The sequence below is a fragment of the Mus caroli genome, unplaced genomic scaffold (genome assembly GCF_978045245.1).
Source record: "Mus caroli unplaced genomic scaffold, Mus_caroli_1 scaffold_17, whole genome shotgun sequence".
Taxonomy (NCBI): Eukaryota; Metazoa; Chordata; class Mammalia; order Rodentia; family Muridae; genus Mus; species Mus caroli.
This window is the reverse complement of record NW_028227272.1, coordinates 32,634,875-32,660,357: the sequence shown is the minus strand read 5'-3', so window position 1 is coordinate 32,660,357 and position 25,483 is coordinate 32,634,875. Positions and strand designations below refer to the sequence as shown.

Sequence of the window (25,483 nt, the reverse complement as noted above, 5' to 3'; positions counted from 1 at the left end):
GGCTGGGGAGGCTCTCACCTTCAAAGGCCACGATGGGGTGCTCCCTCCGTGTGCACATCTGTTGCTCACTGCTGGACTCACTGGCAATGTCCTGGGAGCTGGAGAGGTGGGACACCAGCAGGGTGAGGCTGGACAGCAACAGCGAGAGAGCCAGGGGTCCTGGGACTACCATGGTGGGCCCCTCTGCAATCTTGGCTCCTGGAGGCAGGCCACAGGGAAGACCTGCAGTGAAAAAGTTAATCTCACCAAGTGCTCCCTCAAGGCCCGTTTCTCTCTGTCCACAATGGCCCCACGGGTTTTTTTTTAAAGTAAATTTATAATGTATTTATGTTACTCTGCTCTCATAATGCAAAGTTATAGATCATATCTTGAAAGCTAATTTCCCTTGTAATGGTGTTCTGGACAAAATTGACAAATTATAGAGTCTTTTCTACTATGATTCCAAATGCTTTAAAATTAGCTTTAATGATAAAGGTGGGATCCATTTAATAAATGGAACTGGGGCAGTGGGCAGTCATGTGCAGAAGGAGAAGCCCAGACTCAAGTCCGATTTGGACCTCATATTTTAAGCCAGGAAATTTTCAAATTGAATTCAAGATTTGTATGTTAAGGGGGGAAGTCATGAAAACACCAGAAGAAACTTTGAGCAGAATCTTCAGACCTTGGAGGGGGAAAGTACAACAAACCTCAGACACCATCAAAGGAAGCCTTGACAATTTTGACGTCACTGAGTGACACTAATAACAGCACCAAAAGGCAGATGACGAAAGGCAGTCACGATGGTGCACATCTGCAACACCAAGGGACTATGGCAGGAGGATTGAAGATGTGTGGCCAGCCTGGGCTACATAGTGAGACCTTCTTTTTTAAGTGGAGCTTGAACACCTGCCCTGGATCCCAAGGCCCACACAGAAAAGTTGAGAGTTTATATTCCTCTCGCTGGGGAGGCAGAGACAGGCAGATCCCTGGCTAGCCAACGTAATCGACGTGGAAGCGTCCGGGCCAAATGAAACACTGTCTGAGAAGACAAGGTAGACAGATGCTTAGAAAGGACGTGAAGGTCCACCTCTGCCCTCTACACACATACATGAGCATGAATACTCATGCACACACATGAATACACACAGGACAAGTGACAAACTTGAGAAAAAATATTGGTGGCTCTAATAACAGACAAAGGGGCTAATATCCTAAATGTGCAAAGAACTCCTAGAAGCTAAGAAGGAAATGACCAACAATCCAGTATAAAAAAAATTGGGTAGTGGACATAAATCCAAACAGGGCTGGTTTTCTGTGTCAATTTGACACGAGCTAGACTCTTCACAGAAGAAGGAGCCTCTGTCGAGGAAATGCCTTTCCGAGATCCAACTATAAAGCATTTTCTCAGTTAGTGATCATTGTGGGAGGGCCCAGCCCATTGTGGGTGGGGTCACCCCTCAGCTGGTGGCCTTGGATTCTATAAGAAAACAGGCTGAGCAAACCTTGAGGAACAAGCCAGGAAGCAGCATCCCTCCAGGGCCTCTGCTTCAGCTCCTGCCTCCAGGATCCTGCCCCATTTGAGTTCCTGTCCTGACTTCCTTCAGGGATGAACAGGGAAGTGGAAGTGTAAACTGAATTAATCTTTTTCTCCCCAACTTGCCTCTTGGTCATGGTGTATTATCACAGCAATAAAACCCTAATTAGGACACCCCTTGACCCACTAACCAGGAGTAGTCCACAAAATGAGATCTACGGGCCAGCATTTGAGTCTCACACACCAACAACTCAGATGCAGACATTTGAAAGTCAGTGTTTAAAAATCCCAAATCGTTATTTGAGTAATTTTTATGGACACTGAGTCTAACAATCAAATGTCTGTCTGGGAGTGTGGCTCAGGGGTAGGCTCTTCGCATTCACGTGCAAGGCCCTGAGCTTCAACCTCGGCGCCATGAAACAAAGAGAAAAGATGAAGACATTTAGGCTTTTATTTTGCGCGTTTCTTTTCAGTTCATTTCTCTAGTAATTCACTGTCATTGAACTGTAGGTAAGCATCCATCTGCAACAGATTGTAAATTGAGAAGTCAAACCTGCTCCTTCACAGCACATAGCTGAGAAGCAAAAATAGACCACAGAGCATCTGTCTGAGCACAAAGTGTCCTGTGTGCGAGATAATTCTATTGGCATTCTGAGAAACAACAAGAGGACCAGAAGAAAAAGAAAAAAGCAAACAACAACAATAACAACAGGAACAAGCAAATAGTTAGAAACAGGAGCTGGGGTGTGTCTGCTGTGGAGTACTATAAAGCCGTAAAAAAGAATGACCATCTCGTCTATGAAATGAAAGGTAGAATTAAGGTGGACTGCTGACCAAGAAGGCAGTAGGTTCAGGATACTTTTCTTCAGCCTGCTAAGCTCCTCCCCTGACACTGGTTCCCAACCCTTTCAACAGGCCACAGAGTCTGGGAATGGTCATCAAGGTGTAGGGCCCACTCTCGGGAAGCAAAAATCTGGAGCAAAATAACAGGCTGTGTGATTGGAGAGAGAGAGAAAGTGAAAGAAAAAAAAAACTTAATCCCACTCTGCCTTAGTTTCCCCCAAATTGGGAGTGACAATGACAATATCAATGTTACCAGCCATTGTGAGGAGTCACAGGTCAGTATTTTTCAAAGATTTTTTTTTTTTTTTTTTTTGCTGGAACAGAGCCAACAGCGAGCCATCAGCCAGATAGTGAAATGTTCTAGTGTCTGGAGGAGCGAGGTGAGCACCAGAGAGCCTCTTTTTCCCTCGGACACTGTGAGTCTACCTTTGGCTGGCACCTCTTCCTCTCTAGCACTCTGTCTCGTGTATACAGGAGACCCTGCAGAGGCTCCATCCAGGGCTTCCCTTTCCTTCCTCTGGGTGGGTCTGGCCAAGGCACCGAAGGAGAAACAGTGGCTGTGGGTGTAGCCCCCCTTCCCTCCCTCATACCCACGTATGCAACCCAGCCTAGAGCACACGCCCTGTTCCTCTGACTCTGGGTTTCTTAACCACGGCTGTCTCCTCCCTTTAGAACCAAGAGGCACCACTGCCTTGGTTACTGGTTGCAGGATGCTGTGCAGTGATACCCCCCACCCCACCCCACCCCCCACTCCCTGAGCCTCCTCCCTCACCTCTGCAAAGTCTCTTTACTGAGATACCATCACTCTTCCCAGTTTGATGGTGTCAGCTGTTTCCTCAGGGGGTGGGGGACTGGCTAATTAGGGATATGCAGGCCACAGCTCACATGTGTTTCCTCCCATCAGCCTGTAGGACTACCTTAGGAAGCATGACCAGGTCTGTAGTGGCTTGAATAGGTTGGGCCCCCATAGACTCCTGTGTTTGAATGCTCGTCCCACAGGGAGGTCCTATGTTCAAAGTCTACCCAGTGCAGAAGACAGAGTCTCCTCCTGCCTATGGATCAAGACATAGAACTCTTAGCTCCTTCCCCAGCACCTTGTCTGCCCGCACACTACCATGCTTTCTGCCATGATGATAATGGACTGAACCAGCTTCAATTAAATGTTGTCTTTTATAAGGGCTGCTGATCCTGGCATCTCTTCACAGCAACAGAACACTGACAAGGCCTATCACTCCTCCATCTCTTCACTCTTTTTGAAACATTTTGAAACATTCAGCCCCACGGCTGGTGCTCTCTGGGGGGGGGGGGTCACGAGACCTTTTGGGCATGGGGCCTAGGCGACTGCTGTAGGAGAGTACAGGGCAGGGCTTAAAGGCAGAAGACCAGTCCTGTCTCCTGTCTAGCTCTCTACTTCCTCACTGCCAACACAGGACGACAAGCTTAAGTTGCCCCGTGTCTCTGCCACCATAATGCGTTGTAGCATTTGAACTGTGGGTCTGAGGTAATCATTTCTATAGATTGTCTTTGTTGGGTATTTTGGCACAGCAAGGAACAAGGGACATAAATAATCTTGTCACCTTGCCAACCTCACTGCCCTCCTTTATCTCAGGCCCAGGTCTGACCACCACCTTCTTCTGTTCCCTGGCCTGGCACTCTATGTGGTCAGATCTAGCGGTCAGGGGGGCCTAGGCTAGAAACACATCCTAGACTCCTCCCTGCCAGAGTCCCCAAGCCCTGAAGTCCCCAATTCTATGGCAGAAGTTCCATTCTTATTAGGATTTTTATGTAAATTTATTCTTCAAGTCTCTTCTGAATGAACAACTGCTAGATTAATGTCACTCTGTCTGTCCGGGCCCCAGCACTGACTCTCTGCAATCCAGGTACAGGAGATGATGGGGAGAGAGAAGAGGATAGGTCTGGCCTCCAGGAGAAGGCTGAGACATTGAGGGAGGCTGAGGTTCACCCAGCACATACCCAGGTCACACAGACACAGACAGAAACACAGCAGGAGTCTGCATGGAGAATCTGGAGCTGTTCTGGGGTTCACTGGTGCTCCTGCACAAGCTTGTACGCCTGTCTTGCCTTTTCTTTCTTGCCCTGTTTTAGGGGGCCTGGAGAGTCTGAGAGGGGTGCAAAGCAGGGTCTGAGGGGCAAGACAGCCGGGATAGGGCTGGGATGTGGGGTGCTGATAGCCAAGGCAGAGTGTGACGAAGGCAGGCTTTGGATTTGCAAGTTGCAGCAAAATAGGGCTCCATTCCAAACCTGGGGTGAGTAACGGGCAGATCACTGACTGGTCTAGGGTCAGACCCTTGGAACTGAATTCCAGGTGCTTTCAGGTTTTTGGGACACAGATTTCTTATCTTCGGAAATTACTCCCACAGCTGAAGGCAGAGAGAGACCCTGGCAGCCTCCTATGGATCATGTGTTCCTCACCCTACTAGCCACAGAGGCTCACACCAAGGCAGTCAACTGATCAAAACAGATCAATAAGGAACTGGGTCAAGTCAGTATTGACAGAGTAACCTGGAACATGGCCCTAAAAGGGTGGTCACCTTCTGCCCAGTTTGTGGGTGAGGATAATCAGAAGACATGCAAGTGACAAGAGACACAGAGAGTATAAGCTCATGGAGATGTCAGACTCCCAGTTCTAGCCACTTCCTGAGACCTGTGAGAGTCTGCTTTCACGAGCTACCCTCTCTACATCCCAGTTTTAAGTGTGTGCGTGTGTGAGTGTGTGTGCGTGTGTGTGTGTGTGTGTGTGTTTGCCTACATGTAGGTCTATACACCATATGCATGTCTGATGCCAGAGGAGGTCAGAAGAAGATATTAGATTCCCTGGAACTGGAGTTACAGACGGTTGTGAGCCTCTATATAGATGCTGGGAATTGAACTCCGGTCCTCTGGAAAAGCAATCAGTGCTCTTAACTGCCCTTCTCCAAGTCCTGCCTTAAAAAAAAAAATCATCTGTATTTCACTTAAGCCAGTCAGCATTTGTGTTGAATCAGGCACTGGTCACAAACATGGCTCATTGTGCCTGGAAAGCCTTCTTCCCAGTATAGCTTTTGCAAGGCTGTGGGGCTGGGACTTTGTCTTCCAGAAAAGCGACCAAAGAGAAAGAAGAGGAAGTCATTGATGGTCATTAGGGACTACTTCTTCCCACCTGGCCCATTGGCAGGACGAATGATGCCCTGCTAGGCACCTGGAGCCTCATGCTATGAAGGGTGATGCTGGGTGACAAAGGGTGACAAAGGGTCAGTCTGCTCCTCTGACCTCCAGGCTTCCTCACCAGCTCTGCATCTGTTTGTTTAGTTATTTGTTCTGAGCACAGAACCCAAGGCCTCATGCATGCCCCACTCCTACTCCGTCATGACCTTGCGTTTCTGTGCCTCTTGCTTCTTTATTTGTCAAAGGGGGAAGATGAAATCCAGCTTCAGAATTGTTGGAAATGTCCAATACCTTCCTTCATCTAATGGGCACTTGCTTGCCCATAAGTGCGGTTTAAGTGGTAAGTCTCATTAGTATTATTATTAGAGGTTATTATTAGAGAGGGGATTGTTCAGAGCGTGCTTTTCGGGTCTCAATTAGCATTAGGTAAACACTATTAGCACTCAAATATAGTTTGGCTTCCTGTGTTTAAAAATCCAAAGTTTCTAGGGCAGGTAGGAGTTTCCACTTCTAGTATGTATTTGATCCGAGGGTAAAGAGATCACAGGACTCTTCCAGCAGAGCATAGCGAGAGGCCATCCAATTTTTCTGCAAGTTACACAGCACTATGAAAAGTCCTGAGCTCGGGAAGCTGCCAGCTCTGGGTGTGGCTCTCAAATTCTTCACTTGTAAATAAGACTAAATGTGCCTTGCCTTAGAGAGAATGCCTTGAAGCACCAAGAATGAAGGCCAGCCCAGGGCAAGCCTCGTATGGAACACTTCCAAAGAGGTTGGTTAGGAGCTAGAGCAGCGGTTCTCAACCTGTGGGGGTCCAACAACCTTTCCATGGAGGTCGCATATCAGATATCCTGTATATCAGATATTTACATTATGATTCACAACAGTAGCAAAATTATGGTTATGAAGTAGCACCGAGACAATTTTATGACTGGGGGTCACCACAACATGAGGAACTGTATTAAAGGGTCCCAGCTTTAGGGAGGTTCAGAGCCACTGATCCAGAGCACTTAGCTGGTTGCCATTTTTCTACCTGGTGCTCTACTGAGTGGAACCAAATACCTATGTGAAAGACGCTCTGTGCAAGGCTTGTTGAATGACACAAACAGAATGCCTATTATCTTTAAGGAGACAGGAAATATGTCCCCAAAGGGCAGAGATAGTGACCACGACCTGACAGCTTGATAGAGAAGAGGACATGGAAGCTGGTCTCCATCCTATCTCTTGGTTGAGTGTTACCTGCGTAGGATTTAAGAGAGGGGTGTTCTAGGAGTGATGGAACAGAGGTACCACACCATCTGACTCCTTCTATTTCAGGAAACTCCGAGCCAGGAAGAAAACGTTTCCCCAGATCTCAACCAGTGTCTCTTTTGCCTTTGCCCACACCATTGCTCCCGTTTCCTGTGAGTCTTCTCTCTGGGGTCACTCTGATGGTGCCTGGAGGTGAGTAACTAGAGGCCTGAGGGTATGAGAAAGAAAGCACACCCATGCAAGCATCTGCTCCCCCCAACATGGGCAGTGCCTGTGTGCTTGTAACAAACTGTCAAATGACAATCGGTAACAGTGGAGGAATGGACTCTCACAGAGACAGTGGAGATCAAGGGAAGGGCAGAGAGCCATGGCTAAAGCCATCAGAAGCACAGTTAGATGGACCTCTATCCTTAGCACAGGATGGCGGAGGGGGGAGAAAAGAACAGAGTGGGCATGTCCACTAAGACCCCACAGAACCCAGACTGGCCTCCCAGTAGGTATTTTCTGCCTTTCCCAGCTTGCCAGCTACCCAGATGATCTGAGAAGTATCAATTCATTCCTGACCTCATTGGGAATGAGGAGAAAACTGGGTTCTTACCATCTTCTACCACTTACTCAGGAGGTCAGGGCCTGGGTAGACTGTGAGCACACAGCAGAGTCTAAAGATGTCTGGGAGGAACAAGACACCATGGAAGACCGGAAGTAAGGGATGCTGCGTACCCTACACGGAAGGGTACAGGGTAGTGCTCCCTAGTCACCAGAGCCAAGAAGACACAGTGGGGACAGCACAGGCAAAGACATGCTTCTAGGCATCCTCAGATAAGCCATGGAGGCTGGAGACACAGACAATGGGAGACAAGTCTGCAAGGGAGGCCACTCATGACAGCTCTTGAGCACAAACCTCAAATCTTTAGAAGCCTCGCTTCTGCTCACTGTACGATGTAGTGATGGGGGCACAATGAGAGCTTGTGGTTCTGTTACGGCTTTGGGGAGCCAGTGGACCGGTGGAGAGAGATTAGGGTAAGCCATTGTTAAAGGCATCTATGAGAACTGGAGTCAGCACCCTTCCCCTAAATAGCCCAGTCTCACATTTTCAGGACTGCCGAGTCTTGGGGGCTCTTGTGTTATGTAGTGGGAGTATCAGCTCTGCTCAGGGCTGGATGCCAGATACAGGGGCAAAGAAGCTGGAGGCCCAGGACAGAGGCTTCAGAAACCACAGTGGCCATGGAGTTACCTCCGAACAGTAACACTGGGCGCCCCTCTAGTGTCTGCTGATGAGGAGGGCTTCCTAGAGCAAGCAGAGGCATCTTTTCTTTGAAAGGGGGTGGCGGTGAGGTTAAAATCAAAGAGAAAGAAACAATTTTCCAACCCAAAAGATAATAAAATAAAAAGCTTGAGTAAAAATGGCATGGACCATGCTCCTGACTTGCAAGATTTCAAGGCAACTTCATATATAAGAAAGCTGCGAGATGCCCACTGCTCAGATGACTGGGAGAAAAGAGATTCTGGAAGCCGAGGAACCCACTCAAGGTCCCATGACTGTTAACAATAGGACTGGGATGTCCTGGTCATCCTCCCCCAAGGAGGCACAGTCCCAAGCCTGCAACCACACTCTGCAGCCCTGGTTCCATGTGCTCTCAGCAGCCTGCGGAGTCTAATTTGGTTTCCTGAGTTGGCTTTTTTTTTTTTTCCCAAGGAGAGCACTTTCTAGCTATAAATTATTAAGCTGATTCCTGCTACAAATCAGCCTCCTGCGAGTCTGGGCTGCAGGAGCCCGTTTATCCAGGTCTTGAGAGGCAGTGGGAGAACAAATGCCAGGGGTTCCAGATGGACAGGGTGGGGTGCGCATCCCCAGCCAGTGCTGACGGCCACCTGGATGCCTCCCGGAGCCAGGGCTCTGATCCAGGGGCCAGGATAAGGGATCAGCTCAGGGGTATTTGCCCACCTCAGCTCCACTGACCAGGCCCTGCAGGGAAGGGAAGGGGCTCGGGCCTGAACTCTATATTCACCCCCTCCTCTCTGCTGCCATTCAAAACCTCCACTTGGCTGCCTGCCTGAGGAAGGAGGAGAAAGGGGGCAGAGAATAAGAAGAAACCGGGGTGGGGGAGCAAGACCGGGGAAGACTGTATCCAGGACTGTGGTTTGGCAGCAGGCGAAGGTGTGAGGTTGCCACTCATTCACACAGCCTGCCCAGGCTACCAAATGCCCAGCTGTGCTTCTCTGCAGATGCATCTGAGGCATCTTCCCACCCACACAGCCCGCTCAACACTTGGCGGGGCACAGTTCAGCCGAACTCACACAAAGATAAGATTGAGATGCAGAGTCCATCCATTGCTCTGAATAGAACAGATTGGATACGGATTTTCCTCCTTTCTTCCCAATTGGACCCTTTGAGCCACTGGGGCCCAGAGGGAAGATTGGCTCTGGATAGGGGAAGAACAGCTGCTGAGAGCTGGGAGGCCTCACAGCACTGAAACAGGGGAGTGGCCGTGTAGGGGGCATCCCCTCCTCACCCCAAATCTCCCAAGAGCAAGCTCAGTTGCTGGCCTAAGCTTCCCCTCTGCATTCTGCAGCTTGGGGGAAGCCAGAAGGTAGTGTCTGCATTTCTCTCACAGGGTCCTAGAAACCTCCAAGTTGTCTGTCTGTCCCATTAGAATGTAGAAGTCATCCTATCCACACCTTCCAACTGAGATGAACACACGGGCAAGACAAGCAAAGCTCTCACAGATTCTTGGCGTCCACGCTGTGCTTTGGCCCTGAAGACACTGAGCCCTTAGAGGGCATGCCCAGCTCAAGATTGGGTAGGGAGCTAGTGGCAGAGCCAAGACTCAGAAATCTATCAACACCATAACAGTGTCATGCTTGCCGGGCATGGTGGCGCACACCTTTAATCCCAGCACTTGGGAGGCAGAGGCAGGCAGATTTCTGAGTTCGAGGCCAGCCTGGTCTACAAAGTGAGTTCCAGGACAGCCAGGACTACACAGAGAAACCCTGTCTCCAAAAAACAAAACCAAAAAACAAAACAAAAAAAACAAAACAGTGTCATGCTCTTGATGACCCACCATTTAACCCACACCTTATCTCCCTGGATCAGGCAGATTATGTTTATTTCCATTGCATGGATAAGGAAACTGAGGCACGGGTGAGTCATTTGAAAAACGTCAAAGGAGATTCAAACCTAGGCATCCAGGCGTAACAGCTGGACATTAGCACACAGCATAGCACTCAAGAGTTCGAATATGACAGAGTCATGGGAGCAGAGCCCAGGTCACTCCAGGATACCCTCCTCAACATGGTCTGAAGTGTCTCTACCCTCTGACCTGGGAACCTGGACTTGCTTGTCTGAATGAGTCAACTAAGGGTCACACCTGAAAACAGGGGCAGGCAGTGTCCACATCACTTGGGCAAACAAAGGAGAGGAAAACTTTGTTTTGAGACAGTCTCTTTTTTTTTTTTTTTTTTTTTTTTTTGGTTTTTCGAGACAGGGTTTCTCTGTGTAGCCCTGGCTGTCCTGGCACTCACTTTGTAGACCAGGCTGGCCTCGAACTCAGAAATCCGCCTGCCTCTGCCTCCCGAGTACTGGGATTAAAGGCGTGCGCCACCACGCCCGGCTTACTTTAACTTACTATGTAGCCAAGGAAGACCCAGTTTCCTCCTCTTCCTCCCCGCCCTCCTCCTCCCACCATCCAACTTCTGGGATTGCAAGTATGTACCACCACGATGCAAGCTGCATCTTGAGTTAGCTCTGTGGGGAAAGCCAAGGGTTGGAGGGTGGGGGTGAGGAGGGTGGGGGTGGATTCTGAAGATGGATCAACTGTATAGAGAGAGCCTGTTGTCAGAGGTAGGTCGTGGGTCAGGGCACCTCGCAGGGCTGCAGTATGGCTTCATCAGGGGAGCCGTGTGTTTGGTTTGTGCCTTGCACGGGACAGTATCACAAATGGGCATGGCTGGTGGTGCCATGGTGAGACAATGTAGAGTGGGGTTTATTTCCTGCCCCCCCCAGATAGCCTGTAATATTTCATTGTTTTTGCAAGGAAAGGGAAAACAAAGGAGGCTTGCCTACTTTAATTACTGGAATTAAATGCTAAGGACATTGCCAAACACACATCCCGCTTATCTTCTCATTAGAGCAGCCGCCTGTCCCCTCCCCATGGGCAAGCGCCCTCTGTGAAAACATTTTGCTATCAGATGTTCCCAGGCTGAAGAAAATGGAAACTGCATTTGAAAACATGCCGACAGCTCAAAAAAGCAGATTCAAACCCAGCAAAAACCCTGGACTTTCTTTTCTGGGTTCTCCAGCACAGATTCATCTGTTGAATGCAGGCCTTAGTTGGTCAGAACCCACTCGGGCTCCTGCTCCGTGGCCACAAAGCTGCTTCTGTCATTGAAAGAACTCCAGAGGATGGATGCTGGTGATAGCACACCAGTGTGGATGCCTCCCCACTGGACCCTTAGCTGTGGTTGAGAAGAGTTGGTGGGGGATGTAAGGGGGGCTGTCAGTTCTTCTAAGTCAGTGGTTCTCATCCTTCCTAATGTTGCAACCCTTTAATACAGTTTCACATGTTGTAGGGACCACCAACTAAAAATGATTTCATTGCTACTTCATAACTAATTATGCTACTGTTATGAATCACAATATATATCAAGGCAGGCTATCTGATATGGAACCCTGCTGTTCTAAGTACTGTGTGTGTTAGATTATCACATCACCAAGCATCTACACTTTTGGGTACCATCCCAAAGAGTTGAAAGCAGGATTAGAGGTATTCATGCACCTTGTCTGCCTGCCTGTCTGGAGCAACATGTTCAGAGCAATATTATTCACAGTAGCCAAAATGGAGAAGCACCGAGCGTCCATCAGCAGATAAATGGATACAAAAACATGTGACTAATACAAACATTAGGATAGCCTTCAGCCTTCAAAGGAGAGGAAGTACTGAATGAAAACTGTTAACACAAACGAGCCTTGAGACAGGATGCTCAACCAGGGCAGCTGGCATGAAAAGACAAACAGCGTGTGACTCCACATACAGGAGGTTCCTAGAAGTCAAACTCATGGATGCAGGAAAAAGAAAGGTGGCTGCCAGGACCTGAGAGAAACGGAGAGCTGTTATGTCATCAGTAGGGATTGTTTTTGAAAAAGGTACACGTTCTGGAGCTGGATGGTGGAGAGGTGATAACACAGCAAGGTGGGTGACCTTAATACCATTGACCAATGCTCAAAAATGGCTAAGATAATAAACTTTATGTTCCACATGGGCTACTTAAAAATTTCTTAAAATAGTAGCTCCTGGCACTGGAGGGAATGGCGTACTACTGACTATTAAAAGTACTGACTATTCTTCCATATGACCCAGGTTCAATTCCCAGCACCCATATGTCACAACCATCTGCAACTCCTGCTCAAGAGAATCCGATGCGCTCTTCTGGCCCCTATAGGCACCAGATATGCAGACACCAGGCAGACAAAATACTCATACACGTGAAATAAAACAATACTATTTTTAATTTTAAAATTGTGGCTCCTAAAATACGCTGGCCTGAGGTTCCTGGAGGTGGATAGATGACCCCCTCTGGGTGGTAGGTTCTTTTCCCTGTTTACCCCTCAGTCTGGCACCCACTCTCAACTTTTCTTCCTCTTCTGGGACATACATACCCTTAGTTAAATGAAGCTAGTCCTCCACTGCCCAACACAATTTAGCCATCTGGCTAGGACAATAGGAGACAGAATGAAGCCAAGAAGTAAAGACCCAGAAAGAGGCTAATTCTCACTGCGGAGGAGAATTCTAAGCAAGTCCATCCCTGCCTGATAGACAAGGCCATGGTCTGAGGCTGACTGCCCAGTGAATTCCTTTCCTGTTCCTGCTGTAACAAACCATCACAGAGCTGGTGGCTTAATACCTCACAGTTCTTTGGGTTAGAGTCCATCTTGGATCTCACAAGGCTGAAAACCAGCCGTAAACCCAATCTGGAGGCTGGAGTAAAGGCAGGGAATCTACTTCCAGGCTTTTTCCAGCTCCGAGGAGCTACCCACTCTCCAGCTTCAAAACAAGAAGCCTCACACGTTCCCATCCATTCTTCCACTGTTACTACTCCTTTGAGTCATAGCCTGGAGAAGTCCTCTACCTCCCAGGATCATGAGAGTAGACTGGGATCGCCCAGGGAATGCTGAAAGATGCCTCCTCACTCCTAAGCCTTCATCGAATCACTTCTGTAAAGTCCTGCTTGCTAGGTGAGGTGATATTGCACTGGTTCCTGAGATCAAGTCAGGGATCTCATTGATGGACATCACACACCACAGGTATCCCCACCCAGCCACCACATTCCTAGTACACAGAGAGTCATCTGCTCTGACTTCCAGGACAGAGGAGCAGTTGTCAGTGCGTGTCACCAGTAAGTGACACTCCCCTTACTCCACAGTATCAGGAGGGAAAATTGTTTCCTACTGTGGAGGGAACAATCAGGGACCATCAGTATGTGGCAAAGAGGAAGGAGAGAAAAGATTAGAAATGCAAAAGCAACAGGCACAAGCCAGGGTGACAATGTCTGTCCATGAAGAGGAAGTTGTCCACAAGATGCAAAGAGGAGGCTTAGGGAGTGACAGCGTAGGTGAAGTGCATTGTCACAGAGTGTCACAGAAAAATTCCGGAACAATGGCACAAGAGTTACAGAAAGGGCGATTATTATTCACTTCCCCAAAAGACTTCCCTAAGCGTTCTTCAAGTAACAAGCTTGTCTATGTTCTTAAAATAGGATTTACACCCAATTTCTCAGTAACACATACAAGGATGCTTGTAAATCTATGGAAATGAAGTGAGACCAGGAACATCTGCCGATTGCCTTCTGTGCTGCTGGTGTCGCCAGCAGAAGGAAGGAGCCATTGAGCAGGGAAGCCAGGCTCAGACTCCTCTACCCTGTGTGTGTGCATCCATGAAAGTCATGGCCAGCTGACCCTCGCTTAATGTAGGTAAAACTATTGCGCTCGCATGTGTGCGTGTGTGCGTGCGCGTGTGTGTGTGTGTGTGTGTGTGTGTGTGTGTGTGTGTGTGTGTGACATTTCTAGGGCTGGCCCGGGGACGTCCTGGCCCAGAAGTTCTCCACAGAGAGGAAGAGTTTTCAGAGACTGTCAGTAACTGGAGCTGCCCCGTTCTCACAGACTTGTGGACGCTGGACAGAGAATACTCAGCCATTGATTACCTACTGGGTCACTCCTGCAGTGGCATCAAAACCTTTGGGAACAAACCCTCTGGTTCTATAGTTATTAGTGATAAGGTTACCCTGAAAGAAGAGACGGCGCCAAGACATGGTGGCTGGTTTTCTGTCTGACTGGAGAGCCAGTGCTAATGTCTCTCAAGGTTGGAATCTAAATTCCCTCTTCCATCACTGTGGCTGTTCCTGGGTGCACTCAACCCCTCCCTCAGGGGATCCCTAAACCTCCAGGCCTTCTCTCATGGGCTGTAGACTACAGGGTCGTCTCCCTCTCTCTATCACCCAGCGCCTCCATCTTCCTCCTTAACGTTACATTGCTGGTGTCACCAGCAGAGGGACAATTGTTCAGGTGCATAATGGTCCTGCGATTCTCTCAGGCATCTTACCTCTTTCCCTAGAATCTCCAGATAGCTCTCTCTTGGGCCTATCTACCACATAGAGCCCATTGTCAAGTTAGGTCTTGAACTTTGACAACATGGCAGAGTGAATGGGATAGGATGGACAGCTACCTTCCAGCCCTTTCCTTTCAGCTGTGTGTTGCCTTGAGAAGGTTGGCCCACATCTATCCATTTTAAAGAAAATCCACATGTCTGGATATATGCTCAATTCCCTCATGTTTAAAGGATGTCAACTATTTGTAATATTTTTTGACATGTCTACATTTGCAAACAAAACATGTCTGTCATCTCTGGGCTTTGATCTCTCTCCTTCTGGTACTTTGCTTCTTTGTCACTCAGATAAACCAGTATCTGACATTTCTATTCTGGACAGAGAAATCAGCTAGCTGGTCTGAGAGTCCTCTGCTGCCCTCAGGCCTCCACGGATATCACAAGCTCCTCACATTTAGACTGAAGGCCCTCTGAGGTGATCAGAGGCAGGAGGGTAAGCAAGACAGAGGGAAGAAGGCTGGTGCCACTCAGGGTGACAGAGCCATTAATTAACAAAGTTAAGCATCTGCTGTTTAATTAACACCCTCTCTGCTTTCAATCGCTTTCCCTTTAACTTTCCCAGAGGGCCTCTGTGGTGGGTGAAGCTGAAGAGAAAACAGGAGCGCCAGCTCCTGGCTGAGTTGTAGAGGGAGCCAGAGGGGCATGGGTTTAGTCCCTGAGTGTTGAAAGTCAGAGGGTAGTCTCGGAGCTCTGTAACATGTGATAACAAGGAAGGAAGATGCAGGCTTATGTTCCAGCAGGAGGGACTGCACTTAGCCCAGACATACACACACACACACACACAGTGGCTCAGAGAAGAGCTCTATACACCAGTCCCCAGATGACCTAGACAGGACCTGGGGACACAAGCTTGGTATGTAGTGGCTGTACAGGAAGTCCCTGGCTCTCTAATGGTGAATGAAAAGTCATATAACTTTCATTTTCAGAACACATGAGAGAAGCTGGAGAAATGGCTCATTAGCTAAGGGCATGCAGTGCTCTGGCAGAGGTCCGAAGTTTGGTTCCCAGCCACCCACATCAAGTGGCTCACAACATCCTGAAACTCTAGCTCCAAGCAGGAGCCAATGCTTCTGGCTCCTGGTGCACCTGGTAACTGACAGGTGCATCTGTGCACATACGCATATAGAGAGAGACGCACACACTCCTACCAAAAAATATGCAAACACACACACACAGAGTCAACCTCATTCTGGCCTGATGTTTATCCCCAATCCCCATCATCTTGTGCCCTTCATTGCACAGAATGGCGATGTTCCTAGTCCAGGTGAGACGCTTGCCTCCTTTAAGTGATGGGCATGCATCTGGTCAGGGGATCCTAAGCAGAAGCCTGCTGCAGATCCTGGGGAAATGCTGGACCTCTTATAAAAAGAGAAAGGATAGTGGGTGTCAGTCTCCTTCCTGCCTCTACCCCTCCCCCCTCCCCCATCTAGTCTAGTACAAGTGTGATGATTTCAACCAGAGCAGCCAGACAGAGATAAGACAGGGGACAAACTGAGAGGAAACGGAATCTTTTGATCCTGTTGAGCCACTAAGCAAAGACCTAACCTTTGGTAAAGTGATTTTAAATCCCTATACTTAAAGTTACCATGAGTGTTTTTCTATTAGTGGAAACCCAAAGCATTTCCCAAGTATCATACTCCCTCCCTTCCCTAAAACCTCTTCTCTTCAAGAAGATAAATGAACACCACTTCATAAAGGTGAAGTCACCAGCAGACATTTTATATTTCCCATCCTGTGATGTCCAAGCCTTGAGTTTGGGAACAAGAATTGACATCAGTGAGGGCCACATCTGCCTCAGATGGGAACTCCACAGATCCTCTCGGCTCTGTCTCCCGAGAGCAAAGTACAGAGCCTGCCATGCAGTGGGAGATCAGCCAACATGGGTTTCTCTACAAATGAATTCATGAATGGATGGATGGACCACTTCTTGGCACAGCTGCTCCAATCGCAAGCAGCTGGCAAGAGGAGGCTCTAGCAGCTAGCTGGACCCAGCTGATTCAAGAGCCACCCTTCCAAGAAGGCCAACCTGGAACCTCTTCCCTGAAGAAGTCCCCTACCCTCACCCTCTGCCTAGTTCCAATGGTACTCACCCATCATTTTAACTGGCATTTGATCAGACCTCTCCACTTGCTCCAAATCTGGCTCCTGGTTAGAGCCCAAAAACACAGAGGTAGACAGTGACATCCTTTTTAAGCTCCCAGAACCAGCACTGAAGACAAACGAGCAACGTTTTCATTTGAGAGTCACATTCAGAACGGATACCGAAAGACTGATAACAGAGTAGCTCCCCTAGATCTGATTCCCCACCCCCTGTGGGGAGTGCTCCCCGAAAGTTTACTACTAGCCATGGGCTACTTTGACTAGGTGGGTTGCCTCGGGCAAACACTCAACCACCGTTCTAAGCAACCGTTTTGAATGCGGGAGTCACACGAAGCTATATTTCACATACCATTATGAGAATCAAGTCAGCATGAAAGTTCAATTAAGGATGTTTATTATAATAAGATAATACAACCAAAGTGTTTAAACATGATTTGTCTTGGAAGATTTATCTCAGCAATTATTCACTTTTGAGTATGATCCTGTAGACTGCCGGGTAATGAAAATATTTAAGATTTCTCCCTCCCTGCCATCTCACCAATGGCTTCTAACTCAGTCTCAAAACTGCGTGAGAAAGGCCTGTGTTGAGTCAGCCCAGCTTCCATCCCTGGTCCAGGCCTCACTCCCATCACCAAGCATCCTTCCTACACTCCTGACCTTCCATACCCTTTCTCTCCAAGGAACTTACATATCTTTTCCAGGGCATAGAAACATTTCCCCAGAAAGCTGAAAATGCAAAATCATGAGGTACCAGATCACCCAGAGCAACCTCTACAGCATTAGGTTCATAGACTTCTAAGTATTAGGGTAGACCGGGTCTTGGGAGAGGATACAACAGCCCTTTGCAGTTTAGTTTGGCTTCTTCTGCATCTGAGCCTCTCCCTTCTAGTTCTAACTATCATCGTTGTGTCATTGTGGTCTGCTCTGTTCACTAAACCGGTCACACAGTTGGGAAGAGTCAGAAAGGTGGATGTTTAATCTCTCCCAGGGCCTGTTTTTTTGTTTGTTTGTTTGTTTTGTTTTGTTTTGTTTTTAAGGGATTTAGTTGCCCCAGGGATGATGAACCTGTGCCAGAAAAGGGATGGTGGTTCTATCCCCAGCCATGGGGTGCGATGAGAGGTCCTGCCTTGACTGCTGTGCCTCAGAGATTGGAAAGTGGAAGGAGAGGGGCCGTCTGTTGTAATGACGCCTGCCCCAACCCCTGACACAGCTGGACAAGTCCAAAAGGGCAGGACCTCAGCTCAGTTCTGCTCTTCCTACTGTAACAAACCTTGTGTGGGCACGGTCTGAGGTCATTCTGTCCTTCCTCCAAGACAAGCAAGACAGCGCTTCCTTCGATCCAAGGCAGCTGGACTGAGGAAGGGAAGGATCTCTTCACTGGTGACACACTTCGGTGGCCGCGGTGGTGTGTGGTGCCCACCACACTCAGGGTAGCCCCCTTTGTTTCTCTGCTACTGGAATCAGCATTTATAAAGGACCCTGTGTGTCTAAGTGGGTCTTCTAGGGAACCTTCTCTCTCTCTCTCTCTCTCTCTCTCTCTCTCTCTCTCTCACTAGGGACAGCCCTAGGGCCTTACATATGCTAAGTAACTGCTCTGTCTCACCCTAAACTCTGGGTTTTTTCCTTTCTATTTCATGACAGGGTCTCAAAAAGTTACACAGACTGACCTTGAAATTGCAGCCCTCCTGCCTCTCAGTCTACCCAGTAGCTGGGGTTACCTGTTCCCAGGGCAACCACTCTTTTGATCACTCCATGACCTTCTGGTCATTAATTAGTGCTTATATTTAGCTCCATTTTTCCTCACCAGTGAGCCTGGATTCGTCAAATCCCAGACACTAGGTCTTCTGACAAAAACATAGTTTGGGCTCCCCAGTAACTATAATTACATCTTGGGTTTTTTTGTGTGTGTCCTTTGTTCTGTGGAAGATGGTGTGGTAAATGTTTTACAAGCGTGATCCCCCTTTATTCTCTTTATATGGCAATATAATGGATTTTTTTAGCTGGGTGTGGTGGTGAACACCTTTGATCCCAGCAATGGGGAGGCAGAGGCAGGTAGACTCCTGAGTTCAAGGATAGCCTGGTTTACAGAGTGAGGACAGCCAGGGTTACACAGAGAAACCCCATTTCAAAAAAAAAGGTTGTTTTTTTTATTTCTTTTTTTTTTTTTTTTTTTTTGGTTTTTCGAGACAGGGTTTCTCTGTGTATTCCTGGCTGTCCTGGCACTCACTTTGTAGACCAGGCTGGCCTCGAACTCAGAAATCCGCCTGCCTCTGCCTCCCGAGTGCTGGGATTAAAGGCGTGCGCCACCACGCCCGGCTGCTTATTTCTTTTTTGTTTGGTTGCTAGTTGTTATTTGGTTTTGTGTGTGTGTGTGTGGGGGGGGGTTGGAAGATGAAGAAACTGAGGCTCAGGAGTCATACAGGCAGTGAGGAAGCAAGGGTTTGTTGGACAGGCAGGTCTAGGCTACTTCCCATGTCAACAGGATTTCCTTCGGGAGTGAAGGCAAGGAAGCCCAGGGCTCTTTCCAGCCAGGAGGAATGGAGAAGGCCTGCTTCTCAGGCATATTCCTCCCCTGGGATCCCAGGCTGGGTCCAGCTAAGCTCCATCCCCTCTGTCCAAGAGTCCTGGCCTCATGTCCTATCTGGCTGGTATCTGGACCCACTTTCTTCACCTGGTCAGAATTCCTGCTGCTGGCAGGGCCTTTGGTCATGTTAGCCTATTCTAGCTTCTTCAACAAGACCACAGTCAGCTCTCATCCTGTCTGGCCCCCAGTCTCCACAGCCCCCAGGTCCTTCAGAGTCCCCGTTGAGAGGCTCACTACTGTGAGCTCTGGACTCATCAGCCCCCTCCATTCCCCCTCCATTGCCAGCACAGGGAAAGTTACTGCTCATTAGCTGTGCCAGCGGCGGGGGTGGCCAACCGAGATCAGCGAGGCAGATAATCCAAGGTAGCGGGAATGTAAAAAAATCATCTCTGTTTGGCTACGGAGGGTATTTTTGGACTTACAGTTGAATGTGGGTGTGTGTGATTGGCTGGGATTTCACAACACTTCAAACAATATACTGAAGGGAAACTGCAGGACCTGATTGTTGCCTTCGGGATTGGAAGCTGCCTGCCCTGTTCCTATGCCCCGTGGATCTGTGTCTGGACCGGTGGACACAGAGCAGTTCCTTGCCTGGGATTGGATCACCTTGGGTTCTGACCTGGAGCCCAGGCTGCAGACGCAGATGCCTAAGATGACAAGAGGACCACTGAGCAAAGCCAGCTGGAGGAACACAGAGCAGGGACAGGGTGTTAACTGTGTGCTTCTTCAGGAGACGCGGCAGCCCCTGGGACAGCTGCTCCTCGGCTCCAGCTGACGACAGAAACCAACAAAACACATCTGTGGAGGATTTGGCCCATTGTCAACTGCTCTGCAGTCTCCAGCCTGCTGGTTCCTGCCTGCTGTGGACATCGGAATCCACAGGAGTGCTTGCCGATGCATCCATGGGTCCCTTCCCCATTTTCTCACCGGACAGGTCTGGAATAGGAGCTAAACTGTACATTTCTAATAAGCTCCCAAGTGATGCTTGTCAGGATGGGCTGGGGCCATGCTGGCTTTAGGATAAGGGAATATCACCATATTTAACTAGCACAGCACTGTCCCAAGGTGGTATCATTGGCCCACACTTAACTATGGAGGATCCAAGGACCAGAGACACTCATGACCTGTCCAACCAAGGTTGCACAGCAAAGAACTTAGCAGTTGTGGAGCTAAGACTGGCACCAGTGTAAGTATTAACTCTCTCTAGTGGCTTCACTTTTCTCGGCTATCAGATTCAACAGAGAAGCAACACCCACCCCTGGCGCTGAGCAGAATGGTTTTCTATTTAGGGGACTTTCATTAGCGGCCACTGTCATAGAAAGGGTAGATGGCCAGGAGGGAATAAGGGAGAGTTCTTTGCCTCCTTCAAAAGAGAAGGCTCAGCCAAACTGTGGTTCCTGGGTGCTATCCTTTGGCCTATGATTCCCAGAAAACAGGTTGCCTAGCCTTGAGGGAGCCTAGCCCCACAAAACCCTATGCCTGATCACAATCCCTGAGTCCCAGGGCCCACACCAGAGCAGGAGAGAGAACAGTCTGGTGGGGGTCTCTGTGGGGAGGGGCTGCCTGGATGGCTGCTAACCGAGCACACGATGTGTCACATGCCCTGAGATATCCGCGTTGAATGATATCTGTTGAATACGAGAGGGAGGGGAAGAAGCCAGAACAAAGAGCGAGGAATCTTTGCTCTCAGCCAAAGGGACTCTAGAAAAACATGTCCACTCTAAAGCAGTCAGCCTGGCGAAGGAGCATGGGCAGGTGATATTCTGTTCAAGGAAACTGATCAGAAACGTTCAGCAAATCCATCACGGATGGACTGAGAAGCCAAGATATTAATAGGTCTGCTGGCAAGACTTCTGTCTTATTCATCTTGGGATTCCCAGCCCTGTGTCTGTTGAATGAATGAACGTGTCTCTCACTCTGAATGCCCACTGGGGAAGGTGTCACGTGCTGCTGTGTGGGCGGTGCTGCGCCTCTACGGAGGAAGCTATCCAAGGACTTTCAGGAAGGAAGATGGGGTGTGAGAAAAACAGTATGACTGTGAGTGGGGAGCCCTGAAGCGTGAGGCCAGCCACCCCAAACTCATCAAAAGACAGTGCTCCAATGGGAACGATACAAGCCATGGTGCTTTTCCATGCATTTTAATTTTTTTCCAATTATGTATATGTATGGCATACACACCCATAGCTATATGCAAATGCCCCTGGGGGCTGGATGGGGTGCTAGATACCCTGGAGCTGGAGTTACAGGCAGGTGTGAGCTGCTCATCTGGGTGCTGGGAATTGAACTAGGCTCTCTGAAAGAGCAGTGAGTGTTCTTTACCACTGAGCCGTGTCTCTGGCTTCTTAATTAACTGGGTCAGGATCCTCACCTCTCTTTGCAACAGCACCATGTAGTCGGAGTGAAGACCTCACAGACTGGCGGCGAGGAAGAAATGCTTGTAAATAGAAGCTACAGGGGCTTGCTGATCGCTCTTCCGTGCTCTGGGCACTTCTAGCTTGGTGGAATGGAGAACCCTCACCCTCTCTAGCAGGAAGGTCTTCCACCATCTGCTTTTCTCATACTACAGCCTAAGTCCTCTGATCCCTCTGTGAGTGGTGCCCACAGATAGGCCAGCCATTGATGATGTTCCTCTCAGTATAGAGTGGACTTACCCTTGTTCCTTCTGCCTTTCCAAGAATTCAGTAATAGACTCTCTGGGGTCCCATACTAACGTTAAGAAATGTGCTCTGACTTTTGGTATGCCCAAAGCAGTGCAGATTAAAGCCAACGTATCTTAATGTTCTATTATTGTGAAGAGACATCATGACCACTGTGACTCTTAGAAAGAATTTAATTGGGGGTGGCTTACAGTTCAGAGGTTTAATCCATTATCAGCATGGTGAGAAGCCTGGTGTCATGCAGGTAGACGTGGTATTGGAGAAGCTGAGAGTTCGTTCTATATCCAGATCCATGGGCAGCAGAAAGAGAGAGAGAGACACCAGGCCTTTACTGAGCATCTGAAACCCAAAAGCCTACAAGGCCACACCTACTCCAGCAAGGCCACACCTACTCCAGCAAGGCCACACCTCCAAATTCTGATCAAGTAGGGCCACTCCCTAATGACCAAGCGTTCAAAATGGGGACCACACTTATTCAAACCACCACACAAGGGTAACACGAACAGTTCTGATGTCCCACAAGATGCATGCCTGCTCCTTCCCCTGGCATCTGTCACACTCGGAATCTAGCCTTACACTCAGTTCTCTCTGTGAAACACCCTGGGCGGGTCACCCCCACGGTTTGAGTCAAATAAAAATGGTCTCTGGATCAGACCTGTTTTGCATTCTCTTTGCAATGGATTAAGCTCCTTGGCTCTACTTAACCCGCAGTTCCAAAGGATACTGAGGGGAGGGTCTCCATCTGAGTGGTAAAAGTGACTGGCACACTGCATGGGTGAGGCACAGGTGACCAGTGAGGTCTCATGAAGAATTACATTCTCTTCACTTATATGGATTGTCACACCTCTGCACAGTCATGATGCCATCAGGGTCTGAAGTCTGCAGGCAGGTTTCCATCACTCCCATGTAACAGATGGGAAGCTGGAGGCCACATCCTCTGCTCTGTCCTCGGCCTGCTGTCCCTCCCTGTGCTTCCAAGTCAGACCTTGAAGGTGCAGTTTAGATTAGATCTGACCTGTTTGGGGCTGGGGGCTTGGGCATAGATGTGGGTAGGTGGGGGCAAGGACTTGGGTGGGATATGGACAGGGTGTGGAATGGAGAATTTCCCTTCTGGCTTTCCCTTACGCTGTTTATGTTATTGCTATTAGGGTGCTGTTGGGTGCAATCAATAAAACAGCAAAGAGATGTGTCTGGGGGGGTTGCAACCTGCGATGGAGTTGGGTGAGGCTAGAACATGGTGGACAGCGGGGTCCTGGGGAGGGAGACAGTGTGGAGCCCAAGATGGAGAGGGGGATACATGCCAGTGGAAGAGAAGGTACAGCAGGCGTATTTCCTCCTAGAGGCCAGGGCCTTTGCTTCACAAAGTAGAATTCCTGGTCTGGGAGGTTAGGTGGGCTGTAGACTTAGATTCCTAGACTTCCAAAGCATAATTGTGTTCCAACTCATCAGGGCAAGGCTCTGGGCTGGCTGGGGATGGGTTTCCACCCCCACAGTGCCTAGGTCCATCTGGAGAGCAAATGGTTGGCTGAGGGCAACTGAGAGAAAGAGCTGATGCACCCCTCCCCATCTGTTCTCAACACATGCCACGTGCCACCGCCGGGGAGTGGGGGCACTGCAGGTGGCTGGCTGATGAGAGGACAGGCTGGGAAGGAGAACAGAGCCCAGTCCAGCCCATTGTCCAGCCTTAGCAAGCAGCCTTTCTGGGAATGGCTCCCGGCCTAGGCCCCTTGCCCAGTGGACCCCTTCTGTCCTGCATGGAGAGGTAAGGGACACATTGGAATGAAAACGAGGTCCAGGGCTGTACTCCATCACTGTCCCAAACACACTTGACCAAGATGCACTTGACCAAGGTGGCAGTGTCTAGAAGGCAAGCAGATTACGAAGACCGGTAGGTGCAGAACTGAAAGCTCTAAGCCCAGAGAACAGGACTGGAAGAAACACAAGGGGACTGAGGAGAAGCACAGTGGACTCTTTCTGACTGGGTGTCAAAGCAGCCCTTCTTAGAGACAGGAAAATGGTCGAGGGTTGACAAAGCCCATCCAGTCCTTAATGAATGCCTCTCTTTCAACCTGGCTGTTGGTGCTGAGGCCCCATAAGCGCCACACTGATGAAACTCAGTTAGAAGAAAGCAAGCAGGCTCACTATGTGCAGGCCTGTCTCTGTGGCTCACCCAGCTCTCCTTTGCCTTGATGGGACAGCCCCAGGGATGGAGTAGCCTTCAGAGAGAGAGAGAGAGATCTGCTCGAAGACAGTCGAGAGTGTAAGTTCAGAGGAAGGAAGGTAGTCATGTGCCTGCAGGTGTGGTGTGTGGGCAGCCCTGGGGAGGGCTGGATGTCAGGAGTGAGAGAGAGGGGGCTCTGGCTGGGGTGGAAGGCAGCCTTGCTAGCTCCTGCCTGTGTGACTGCAGCCACTGTCATCAAGGGTAAATGGAGAAGGAGGATAGATGCTCTGTCAGTTGCACATCTCTCAGATCAGGCCTCGGCCTGGACAGGGAAGGAAGGACAAGAACCCTGAGCCAGGGGCACCCATGACCCTCTAAGGATGCACAGACCTTATTCTCAGCACACAGGCTCAGCTCAGATCGTCGTGGGCTGAACTCCTAGCCCAGGGCTATCTGTTCACCCCTGTGTTTGTTTCCTCCTTGGGAAGAGAACTTGGGGCCCGTTTCAAAGATGCGAAGATAATGTTTGCAAAAGCACACAGCACCGTCTGGCATCTAGAGAGCACTCCATAAGTGTCAGCTGTTATTTTATTATCATTATTAGTGTTGTGACAATGTGGACCTTCCATCTCTCACTCTTAGACGCTCACAATAGCCTCTTCGGTACACTTCCTATCTTTCATCTCTCCCCTCCATCCCATTCTACACAGAGCTGCCAGGACAGCAATCCAGTGACAATTCAGTCACATTATTCGGCTGCTGAAACCCCCCCCCCCCCCGCATCAACTTCCCACTGCTGACACCATCAAATCCAAATGCCCTGAATAGCAAGGCTCTTTCCATCTGGCACAGACCACCTCTCCGGTCTCCCTCAGTCCTCACCTCCCCATCCCAAACAAATTGAGCTGCCTGACTGGAATGGCTCTCCTCCAATGAGAGCCCCTACCCTTCAAGGCTCTGACAGATGCTAGCCCCTCTCCAAATCTGGCTACCTCTGCCAACAGGTTCAGCATGTGGCCTGCGGGCTCCCAGCACAGGTGGGCGGCTCTTCTCTAAGTTGCACTGCATTCCCTGGCAACTGTTGAAAATGCAATTTAGCTCCACACCCAGACCTGCTGCAGCCAGAAGTCTGGAGGTAGGGTTGTAGAATCTGCCTTAACCAACCTCAGTCCCCTTTGGGTGGGGATCGCTGATGGATGGAAGGTTCTTACACCTGACAAGTGGCACGGGATAGAGAGAGCAATGGCTTAATCAGATCACCTGAGCAGCTGAAAAAAAATATGGCTGCCCCAGCCTGACCTGTAAAGATGTGGGTTTAATTGGCAGGTAAAGGGAGTCATGCATATGGATTCGTTTGCTTTTTGGTGTCCCTCCACTCTCGACTTTCTTCCTTCTAACGTTTTATTAGAAATATTTCTAAGCCCACAAAGCAGTTAAAAGATAACAGAGTGAAGGCCTGCCCAGTCACCACCTAGATCTTATCATCAACACGTTGCTGTGTTTCCCTATCACATATCTATCCATCATCCCTCCACCCATGCATCCACCCATTTC

General features: G+C 49.2%; 1 protein-coding gene across 1 annotated transcript in view; it reads right to left on the bottom strand.

Annotated features, from left to right (window-relative positions):
• Window positions 1-25,483, bottom strand: part of Sema5b (semaphorin 5B) — a 143,617-nt gene that overhangs the window by 41,067 nt on the left and 77,067 nt on the right. The window contains exon 2 of the mRNA XM_021185096.3: window positions 19-222. Coding sequence (XP_021040755.1) covers window positions 19-172 — 154 coding nt within the window. The 5' untranslated portion in view covers window positions 173-222. The remainder of the gene's footprint in view (window positions 1-18; window positions 223-25,483) is intronic.